Source organism: Triticum aestivum, chromosome 3B (genome assembly GCF_018294505.1).
Source record: "Triticum aestivum cultivar Chinese Spring chromosome 3B, IWGSC CS RefSeq v2.1, whole genome shotgun sequence".
Classification (NCBI taxonomy): Eukaryota; Viridiplantae; Streptophyta; class Magnoliopsida; order Poales; family Poaceae; genus Triticum; species Triticum aestivum.
The window spans coordinates 572,331,794-572,343,166 of NC_057801.1; the positions used below are offsets into that span (position 1 = coordinate 572,331,794).

Genomic DNA, 11,373 nt, shown 5'->3' on the forward strand with positions numbered 1-11,373 from the left:
GACCGGTCCGAGCGAGATGCGAATTAGGGCAAGGCCGGGGCGGCAAGAGGCACGGGCGCACGCACCTCGGGCTGCGGCGGGTCCTCCCCGTCGTCGGCGGGCTCGCTCTCGAGGAAGGCCATGAAGTCGCCGAGGGGCATGGAGAGGTTGTCCTCGGCGCCGCCGAAGCCCCCGTCGTCGAAATCCATCGCCGGTTCCTCCGCCATCATCCGCCGCGGCGCGATTCGATCATGCAATTCGCCGCGGGAGGCTTTTTCTCCGCCGGACGAGCCCGAGGCCGCTTTCTCTCTCACCCTCGTTTTTAATCGTGGCGGGGGTGGGGGGCGGCTGCGCTGCGGTGCGCGGTGGGCTGATGAGAGGGGGAGATGCCGTCCGCGTCGAAGTGGTGGAAAAGAGGAGGAGGCGAAGGGGAAAAATTCGTTCCGGGTTGGGGGATTTTTAAAAGCGAGCCCGACGAAAGGGTCGGCGCGTCGAGGGTGGGGGTTTGGGAAGGAAAAAGTCTAAAATAAACCTTTAATTTGTACTCATAGTCTGAATTGAACCTTGAACTTAAAATCCCTGAAATTAGCACCCTCCCAGTCTATCCCGGGTGATTTTTGCTAACTGGTTATTTGGCGCACCATGAAAAGACGATCCCGACCAGGATCACGCACTACTCTCACTAATTAGAAGGGTCCATGCGTCATAATCCTCTTCCTCTTTTTCTGGGTCTCTCTTTGAATGTGTGCAGCAGAAACTAGCTTGCTAGCACGAAGCATTATCTACCAGTAGCAGCAACTAGCACACGGCACACAGCAGTAGCTAGCAGCACTAGCTAGTTCAGCGTGTAATATAGCGACGGGGACGACGGTGCGCATCCATCGGGGAGATGAGCAGCAGCCGCACGAGGATGTTAGCGAGCGCACCGGCTGCCGCGGTCAGGCCGCGGTGGGAGGTCACTCGTGGCCGTGGTCTGTTGCGTGGCACTAGCGAGCTTGAAGCGGTCACGTCCTGTCCCCGACGCGCGACCTCGGAGCGGATGCGGGGACTGAGCCATGGACGAGACGATGCACAACTGTCAGGGAGGAGGGCATCAATCGCACGAGGAGGTCGACGGGCGCGCCGGCCGACGCGCATGGGGATGCAGCAGGAGGTCGCTGGTGGCCGTGACCTTCTGCGTGGTGCAAGAGAGCTTGGGGCGTCCTCTTGCCGCCTCTGGCGCGCGAGTTCTGAGCAGATGCGGGGCCTGGGTCGAGGGCGACGGGCCGATGGCGAACAGGGTCGGCGAGGTGGAGAAGAGACCGGAGCCGGCGACCTGGAGTTGATGGGGACGGGGACGAGGCCTCTCTCTGTACATCGAGGGGGGATATGGCAACGAGGTGGATCTACAGAGAAGATGGATCTGTTGGAGAGAGTGCCGGGAAGACGAATATGACATGTGCTCCCACTAGTTTGTGTGATTAGTGTGTGAACCTGGTCGGGACCGTCCTTTCCCCGGTGTCCCAAACAGTTATTTAGCAAAATCAGCCGGGACAAACCGGGATTATAGAGTACATGGTGCAAGTTTCAGGGATTTAAAGGTCAGGGTTCAATTCAGACTATAAGTACGACTTTAAGGTTTGTTTTAGACTTTTCTCGTTTGGGAATGGCCGAGCACAGGCCGGACTCGGGTTTGTGGGGGGTGGAGTAATTTCGCGGCATGTGCACCACGCGGTGGACGGACGGAGCCGCGGACCGGACCCCGGTTGGCTGGCTGGCTCTGGACTCTGGAGCCAGGGACTCTGGCTCGGTTTTTGGAGCCGAGGGCCGTCCCGTCCAGCTTTCGGGGTCGTCGTCGTGGGTCGGGTCCCGGGGCCGTGTGCCACACGGAACCGTGCGGCGGGCGCAGCTTTTTGCAGGACAGCCCCGGGAGTACGTGTATATTCGACTCGTGGATTGAAATGAAATGATGGAACTGGGATTGGGCGTCCATATCCATTGTTGCGAAATGGGAGACAGTGGTAGCACGTTGTTGTTTAAGAAACACGTGATGATCATAGTAGGATAAAGTCCGCCCTAATGCTCAATCTCATGATAGTTTTAAAAGCAACTCCGACACGATGACCCATTACGTCTGGCTTCTTTCTTGTCTGATCTTAGATTTCACTGTTAGGAAATAGGGCATTACCGTCGCGGTTCGTTTGGATCACCGCGGACGAACGTAACGGTTCAATGCGTCGATCCATTCCCAAATCGCATCCGTTTGACGTCTGCGCGGACCCATTTTCAGCCTAATTTTGTGCGTGAAATGCGTCGGCGCGTCCGCGCCACACGTTCTTTCGGTGTCTGACGCGTCCCCACCTGGCGGTCGGCCAACCACCTCCCGCGTCTTTATTAATGGCGTTGGACGACCGTGGGCCCACGCATCAGTGACGGCGGGCTTCCTTTTTTATCCGAGCATGTGGGGGGCGTCCTCGTCCTCTTCCAGACGCCCATCCCTATCTAGCCACCCACTGCTCCCCCGTCGGCGACAACCCTAGCCACCATGGGGTTCTTCTCCGGCAAAAACAAGGCCTACGCCAGCCCTTCGCGCGCGCTCCCCCTTCCTCCATCGTTGTCTTCCAGCCGGCCACAACAGAGCATCAGCGTCCCATTGCACCAGGCGAAGTGCCGCACTGGGAGCACGCATCCCCTCCCTACCCCAATGTGACGTTGCCACGCGACTGACGCTTGGATCCGGGGAGGATCCCAGTGTCAGCGGTGATGTGGTCGGCCCAGGCGCACGCGGAGGAGGTGCGGCGCCGGCGGTAGCTGCTGACGCCGGAGCAGCGCCGCGACCCCGCCTACGCGACAGACTCTCCTCATTGGGAGGTCTGGTTCGCGTTCGAGCACGAGGAGGCCAGGAGGCGTGGTGTCCGCGATGTGGATGTTGACACCCCGCTGCCCCACGTCGTGCTTGCCGAGGACCAGGGGGCGGGGGGCGCCTACCAGGCGGCGCTGGCGGCTATCATCTGTGAAAGCAAGGAGGAGGAGCGGCTCAAGGATGAGGAAGAGAAGGTGGTGTACCAGCCGCGAACGACGCGAGGCAATGGCACTCTCCGTTACCGGCGACTGCGTCGTGCCGTCGTCCCCAGTCAAGGCTGAGCCGGCATCGACCCCCCTCAAGCCCGGGCACTACACGTGGGACGAGTACGGGCGCGAGTGGGTCAGCGCGCCACCCGTCTGATTAGGCGTGATGCCGACCTAGGAGCAAATGTACCTGGAGCAATGGCGGCAACGCAGACTGGCGGAGGAGCGCCGTGAGGGCAAGCAGCTGGAGCGCGAGGCGGAGGAGGAGGAGTGCCTAGGGCGGGGTGAAGCAGCCCAGCCGGCGGCGACACAGCCAGCGACGGAGGACGTTGCCAGAGCCTAGAATACGACGTTCCCCTGGGTTGGCCCGGCGCCGATGCTCATCGACCTCGCCGGGCCCAACAACGATGAGGACGCCTAGGGCAATGCGCCTCCTGATTTTTAATTTTATTTAATGTTTTACTTAATGTAAAGTGGACGTGTGGGCTTTTGTCGGCCTTTGTGACCGGCATTAATGTTTAATTATCATTTTTTATTTTCAAAATATGTGTGTTATTATTATTTTTCCGCGGCATCTAAAAAATGGGCCAGGCTAGCGTTGGGCTCAAGCGCCGACCCAAACACGAAAGTTGACATGGGTGTCCGCCGGGCCAACCCAAGCGGACAAAAGGTGGCCGTCCATTTGGGTCGCCCGGTTGGAGTTGCTCTAAGTTTGTACCATACGCTAAGGGCATGTCGGGACTTTTTATCCTATCGGTCCGCGGAGCGGTTCGGGCGTCCGCTTTCCTTTAAATCGGAATCAAACCAAGGGCTTGCGAGAGGCCGCAACGCCGCCACGTAGGACTCTGACACCCTTGGCCACTTAAATTCCTCTCCCGGTCCCATTGCCTTCCCATCCGCCCTGCTCTCCCTTGTTTCGCATCCGCGCCATCCTGCTTCAATGCCGTCGTTGTACCTCTTCGGCCGCACCACAGGCATTGCTAGACGTCCGCAACCACCACCCAAACATGCGCTCGTCTTGTACTATGGCTTCGTCCACCCAAGAACTTAAGCAAAGTTTGTAAAGTTGATTTTTAAAAAATATATATATGCACTACGTTATGAACTTAAGCAAAGTTTGTAATGATATATGTTCAACATTCTAGATGTAAATATTTTTCTGTACAAACTTGGTCAAAATGTATGAGGTTTAATTTTTAAAAGAAAATTATATGCACTAAATTATGAAACAGTGGACTATAAAATATGTATTGAAGTGCATTGAATACTTTGGGAGTTGATAATCAATGTGACGACGGATATCGTGGTCGGATGCTTTACCAATTATAGGCTGCAATGCGTTACTAATCGTACCAGAACATCAAGTGTACGGGTCATTCGCATTTACCCTGGTATATAAAGTTACATTCTTAGTAGTTGTGACTAATTGCTTAGTTGTTGCCTTTATTGCTTAGTTGGGAGTATCCGAAAAAGAAAGAGTCGATATTCTTCATAGATATTTAAGACAAAACGTCCTAGTTATGTGCAGTAAATGCGATTAGACTGCTCACAGTGGAGTAATTTAGCCAGTAACGTAATGTATCCCGAGGTAAATTTGCCTAAGTGGTAGTAATGAGCTAACGAGGTTCCAAAATGAGTCTACAAGCTAATAAATGAAGTCATCCGTAACACTAATACTATAATACTTTACACCATGAAGATAACATTTCGAAAATGAGTCTACAATCTAATAAATGAAGCCATCTATAACACTACTATTAATGATACTTTACACTATGAAGGTACTCCTTACTTGTATAACTTACTCCTTCCTGTATAACATAGCATTTTTGAATTGGAGCGGTGTCCGATTTGGATGCCGCCCTTGTGCGATGAAGAGCGGGTTGCAGGGTCCGGCTTGTCATGAAGGAGTGTATCCGTTGGCGCCGTCGGGCCGTTGATGCAGAGACAGAGCGTCAGAGCATGACCTCCATCTGTTGCCCGTACTCATTGTCATAGAGTACACCGGGTCTTGCGTCACAAGTTGTTGCTGCAACGGCTGGTCCTCCTCGTCGTCAAAGGAGATGACGGTCTCCTCCTTCACCGAGGCGTCAATCAAGATGAGGACGAAGGCCCAGGAGTGTGAGGGCGGCGTCGCCACGACCCTCCGGAGCCCGTTGCCCATGACTTGCCCATCGACGGAGTTGTAGACGAAGATGGGAGGTGCTGAGCGATGCGGTGAGTGTGATGTGGATGGCGCCGAAGCATGGCTTATATAGTCTTGACCTGGGCATGCGAACGGACTATCAGCCACTTCAATGCGGCGCAGCAACTGAAGTTGGCTCCTCAAGAATCCGCGCTCGCATTGAAGCGGCGGCTCCCGAGAGGTCGCGTCTGTCGGCGCCGCGGCGGGAGTTGATTCCTCAAGAAGTTGTGTCTGCATTGAAGCGACGACTCCCGAGAGGTTCCATCGGTCGGCGTAGCGGTCGGAGTTGGTTCCTCGAGAAGCTGCGTCCGCGTTGAAGCGTCGCCCTCCCGTTCAGTCACATTAGTGACATCAATGTCGGCCTTTGCATGCTTAGGGCCGACATTTATGCGGAGCAGGAAGCAGTCCGTGCATCGAACTGAAAACACGAAAGAGGGGGTGGGATTTTTAGGTGGGTCGGGTTAGACAGACTCGGACATTGTAGAGGTAGAGACGCCCGCAAAGCCCCTCCCCTTTTGTCTCCGATTTTGCGAGAGAAAAAATCCGTCCGAACTACTTATCAGACCGATGTAGGACTGTTTTGGATGGCAAAACACATCCTGACCGCTCGGTCCGACAGCCACGGGTCCGCGTTGAAGATGTCCTTTTACCGTCGCTCGCAAATAGCAATTAACTCAATTGGCATGGGGTGGGTGCAAGAAGGGGAGGAATCCGCATTCCCAATCCCGCCCGACGGCTCACAGTGCAGTTTGAGAGCATCTCCAGCCGTTGCCCCCCAGACGGCTCGAAAAATCGCCGCCTCAGGGCGAACCGGCGCTAAAATCGGCCTGGGGGCAATCGGGTTCCCAGCCGACGCCCTCAGGGTCGGCCCCAGGCGCCTGGTTTTAAATTTTTTAAACATTTATTTGTCTAAAATTCGGCGAACGGGACAAATATTCGGCGAAACAGTACATTATTTCAGCGAATTGAAATAGTTTTTTCATAGATAAAATACTTAAAAAAACAAACAGGCCGCGACTACAGGCCGAGTAACGCGCTAAGAGAGGCGAGGTCGTCGTCGTCGCCGCCGTCGTCGTCCTTCTCCTCCTTCACGCGGACGCCACTACTGGACCCCTGCCCGGGGTCGCCCTGGCGGACCGGCGGTGGCGGCGCGTTGTCATCGCTGTCATCGTCGACGACGACGACGCCTCCCTCGTCGCGGTCATGGCGCCGAGTGGCAAACTGCTCAAAGGCGCGACGCTGGCGCTCCAGCTCCGTCCGCGCCTAGTTTTCGCGCGCCCACTTCAAGACCGCCGCATCGTCGAGCCCTGGCTCCGCCTTCGCGGCGGCGAGCCCTGGCTCCATCTTCACGACGGCGAGCCCCGGCTCCATCTTCGGCTTGACGAAGCGGGAAGAAGCCGAGGAGGAGTCGCGCCCGCCCTCGTTGATGACGATGCCGGCGTTGCGGGTTCGCCGGCCGAGCGGCGTCTTCGCGGTCTCCGCGGGCTCGGCCTTTACGCCGAGCAATGCCGACGAGCCGGAGTAGCGGGAGGAGGAAGAAGGGGAGCCGGCCCGACGCGACATCCATTGGCCGTCGCTCTGGCGGGGGACCGGGGCGGCAGGGTACGTCAATGGCTGGTCGTTGCCGCCCTCGAGGTGCTCCAGGACGGCGTGGAGAGTGCGACCGGGGGCGCCCCACCACAGACGGCGGCCCTCGCTATTCTTGGTCCCCCGCACCACCGGCGCCCCGTTGGTGGAGGCCAGTCGCTGCGCCTACAAGTGTTGGAAGTACGCCGCCCAATCCTCGTGGTTGTCAGCAGCGTACTGTGGGAGGGCCCGCTGCTCCTCCGTCAGCGACTCCTGCACGCGGGCGACCTCGTCGACGAAGTAGTCGGCACGCACCGTGACGTCTGGCAACAGGGGAATGGGGACGCCACCGGCGCCAAGCTTCCACCGCCCCGACGCGCGCATGTCCGGAGGCGCCGGGGCGTTGGCCTTGAACACCAGGTAGGCCTCCCACTCGTGCAACAAGCGGCGGCTGAAGCCATTGGCCGCCGCTCCATCGTCGAGGAACCTCTTGATGAGTCATGTACCTAGGGTAGGGTCACAAACCTGTCTTAAGTACCCTTCCCAAGGACACCCTCAGAAGAAACTGCCTTCCAGTCGACCAAGAGAGACTTCACTCGACGGACTCGAAGGACTCGACCATGAAGACTCACTCGACCACCAGGAGATCAAGAGCCACTCTGCATCCAAACGGTCTGTAATTAAGTAGTCTTTATGGCATTTAGGACACTTTATGTAAGGCGTTACCAGTAACGCCTAGCCTTAATATACTTTAAACCATGCATAACTGAGGGCCGGAGGGGTCTGGCAGACACTATATAAGCCACCCCCCTCCTCAGTAGAAGGGGTTCGCACTCCTGTAATCTATACACACATAATCCAGTCGACCGCCTCCGGGCTCCGAGACGTAGGGCTGTTACTTCCTCTGAGAAGGGCCTGAACTCGTACATCCCTTGTCCTTACAACTGCTCCATAGCTAGGATCTTGCCTCTCCATACCTACCCCCATTCTACTGTCAGACTTAGAACCACGACAGTTGGCGCCCACCGTGGGGCAGGTGTCTTAGCGATTTTTGGAGAAGTTGCAACTGTTCCGATTGCCTTCATCATGGTTTCTGGTGGAGTTTTGGTCGAGGGCCGCGAGATCCGTCTCGGCGCGCTCACCTTCATCACCGACGACTCCGCTTGGCTTCAGGAGGCTCCACTCGACATCGACGCACTCCCCGTCCGCGGTGCGATGCATTTTCGGGCGTGTGTTCGCGGTGCTCTGCTGCGGCAACCGTCGACTCCTTATCGGTCGACTGCCCTGTCGTCCTCCCTCCCTGTCTCCCGCCAGCGCAAGCGCTCTGGTCGGTCGAGGCTCCAGCGGTGGGTGAGACACGCGGTGGCTCGCCAGTCGGCCACCACCCAAGTCACGGCAATCGAGCCCAACGAATCCCTCTACGGCCTGTTCGATCTGTCGACTGGCTCCGTAGAGACCGCATCCGAGTGCGACAACAGCGATCCGGCGGCGGAGGTCTTGATGGTCAACGGGCCTCGTAGCCCTCCCGGCTTCCCCCGCGATAACGGGATGGACGGTGGAGGCGACCCTGCTCAAGCCCATGAGGAATATCAACCCGAGCCACTTAATTCCATGCAAAGGGAAGAACTTCGCCGCAGGAACATGGATGCCCTGCATACTCCCATCGCGGGAGAAACCCCCAAGGCTCACGCCTTGGAGGAGGCATGTTTGGCCAACTTGGCTGAACGCACTTGTCTGGAGAACCTCCAGCGAGCACTCGATGAGCGCGCGCGGCAATGAGTACCCGACTCCAGTCGACGTCAACTCTTCCCGCAGCCGACTCAGGTATATCGAACCCCGATTCAGAATTTAGCAGCTGCAGCCCGTATAGCAGAGTCAATTCAGCCCTCTCAGTCGGAGGCTGGCAGAGGCTTGATGCAGATTAGGGATTTGCTCCGGGCAGCAGGAGATCAGAATTCAGCCGTGTCACAGTCACGCAACAGGATTCACAGTCGATCCTTCGCTATGAATACGGTTCAGTCGGCTCACAGCCCTAGATCGCCTCCGCGACGTGAAGGACGCGAGAATCGACGTGACCAATATGGTGACCGATACGATCGTGATGATAGGCGTCGAGTGCCCACTCCTCCCCCAAGAGGTGGGTCTTACGCTCATCGGCAGCAAGATGACAGGCGCCAACTCAGTGTGGGGCGAAGAGCTCCGGTCGACCCCAGGGAACCAGGCTTTGACTCGCGATCCATCATCGTGCAAGGCCTGGTCGATCGGAACAGGGCTCATCGAGGTGGCCACGACAGAGATGCGCCCACTAGCAGCCGAGTACATGTTTCAGGTCCAGAATGTTTCAGCATGGCTATCAAAGCCGCGGTGATTCCCCCCAACTTCAGGTTGGCGACTGGAGTAAGTAAGTTCACCGGTGAGTCTAAGCCTGAAACTTGGCTTGAAGCCTACCGAGTGGCGGTACAGATTGGCGGCGGAAATGATGAAGTGGCTATGAAGCATTTACCACTCATGTTGGAAGGTTCGGCCAGGGCGTGGTTGAATCAGTTAGCTCCAAGCAGCATTTACACTTGGGAAGATCTTTCCCGAGTGTTCGTCAGGACATTTGAGGGAACCTGCAAGCGACCAGCTGGATTGACAGAGCTGCAAGTCTGCGTGCAGAAGTCGAATGAAACCTTAAGAGATTACATTCAGAGATGGATTACTTTGCATCATACCGTGGAGAACGTGTCTGATCATCAGGCAGTCTGTGCTTTCAAGGATGATGTTAAGAATAGAGAGTTAAGTTTGAAGTTTGGGCAGACTGGAGATATGACCTTGAGTCGAATGATGGAAATTGCCACCAAGTATGCCAATGGTGAAGAGGAGGACCGACTCCGGAGCGGCAAGTACAAGCCGAGTCAGTCGGAGAAAAGAAACTCCAGTCGGAAGCAGAAGCGGAAGGCCGAGCCAGCGGCTCCTGGAGAGGCTCTGGCCGTTACTCAGGGCAAGTTCAAAGGAAAACCCAAAGGATCCTGGAACCTCAAGAAGGTGAAGGATAAAGAAGGAAATGACGTGATGGATCTGCCGTGTCACATCCACACGAAGAAAGACGAAGAGGGTAATTTCATCTACCCGAAGCATACCACTCGCCAGTGCCGGCTCTTGATCCAGCAGTTCCAAGGAAAACAGCCCAAGGACAAGGAAAAGGAGTCGGACAAAGCTGGGGACAAGGAGGACAGTGATGGAGGATATCCTCATGTCAATTCCACTCTGATGATCTTTGCTGATGTGGAAAGCAAAAGCCGATTGAAGGTTATCAACCGAGAGGTCAATATGGTCGCCCCGGCGACGCCAAGTTATCTGAGATGGTCCCAAACTCCCATTACATTCGACCAGTCCGATCACCCGACTCATATAGCCACTCCTGGGAGGCAAGCTTTGGTGGTTGACCCGGTCGTTGAGGGCACTCGACTGATGAAGGTGCTAATGGATGGTGGTAGCGGACTGAACATATCGTATGCGGAGACACTAAAAGGAATGGGCATTCCGATGTCCAGACTGAGCGCCAGCAACATGAGTTTTCATGGAGTTATACCTGGAAAGAAGGCTGAGTCACTCGGCCAAATAGCTCTGGACGTGGTGTTCGGTGACTCGAAGCATTTCCGCAAGGAGAAGCTGACATTTGAAGTCGTGGATTTTTAGAGCGCTTACCACGCCATTTTGGGGCGACCAGCTTACGCACGGTTCATGGCTCGACCATGTTACGTGTACCTCAAACTGAAGATGCCCGGCCCCAAGGGTGTGATCACTATCACTGGCAATCGGAAGAAGGCAGAAGAGTGTTTTCAGAAAGGCTCGAAAATTGCCGATTCCCAGATAACGATGGTAGAGCTGGAGGGGTACAAGAAGAATGCAGACCCGAGTTATTTGTTGCGGGCTAAGAAGCCTGCCACAGAATCAGCATTTCAGTCGTCCGGTGAGAGAAAGCCTGTTCACATTCACCCGACCGACCCCAATGCAGCTCCGACCCATATTTCCACAACACTCGACCCTAAATAGGAAGAAGCTCTCATCCAGTTCCTCCGTGAGAACTGGGACATCTTTGCATGGAAGCCTGCTGACATGCCGGGTGTTCCCAGGGGGCTGGCTGAGCATCGCCTTAGAGTCGACTCAACAGCAAAACCAGTCAAAGAACATCTTCGACGGTCCGCCGTCCAGAAGAGAAAAGCCATTGGTGAGGAGGTGGCTTGACTATTGGCGGCAGAGTTTATCCGAGAGATATACCACTCCGAGTGGCTCGCCAATGTCGTCATGGTTCCCAAGAAGGACAAGTCACTCCGCATGTGCATTGATTTCAAACACATCAATCGGGCCTGCCCGAAAGATCATTTTCCTCTCCCTCGCATCGATCAAATTGTCGACTCGACTGCGGGATGTGAGAGATTGTCTTTTCTAGACGCCTATTCCGGGTACCATCAGATCCGTCTGTATGGACCAGATGAGATCAAAACAGCTTTTATCACTCCATTCGGGTGCTTCTGCTATGTCACCATGCCATTCGGCCTCAAGAATGCCGGAGCCACATTCATGAGGATGATTCAGAAGTGTTTACTCAC

The 11,373-nt window shown here is 55.8% G+C and overlaps 1 protein-coding gene across 1 annotated transcript in view; it reads right to left on the reverse strand.

The window, feature by feature from the left end:
- LOC123070991 (helicase-like transcription factor CHR28) overlaps positions 1-384 on the reverse strand; it is a 10,237-nt gene extending 9,853 nt beyond the window's left edge. Inside the window, exon 1 of the mRNA XM_044494430.1 lies at positions 66-384. Within this exon, the coding sequence (XP_044350365.1) occupies positions 66-209 (144 nt within the window). The 5' untranslated portion in view covers positions 210-384. The remainder of the gene's footprint in view (positions 1-65) is intronic.
- Positions 385-11,373: the final 10,989 nt, after the last annotated feature.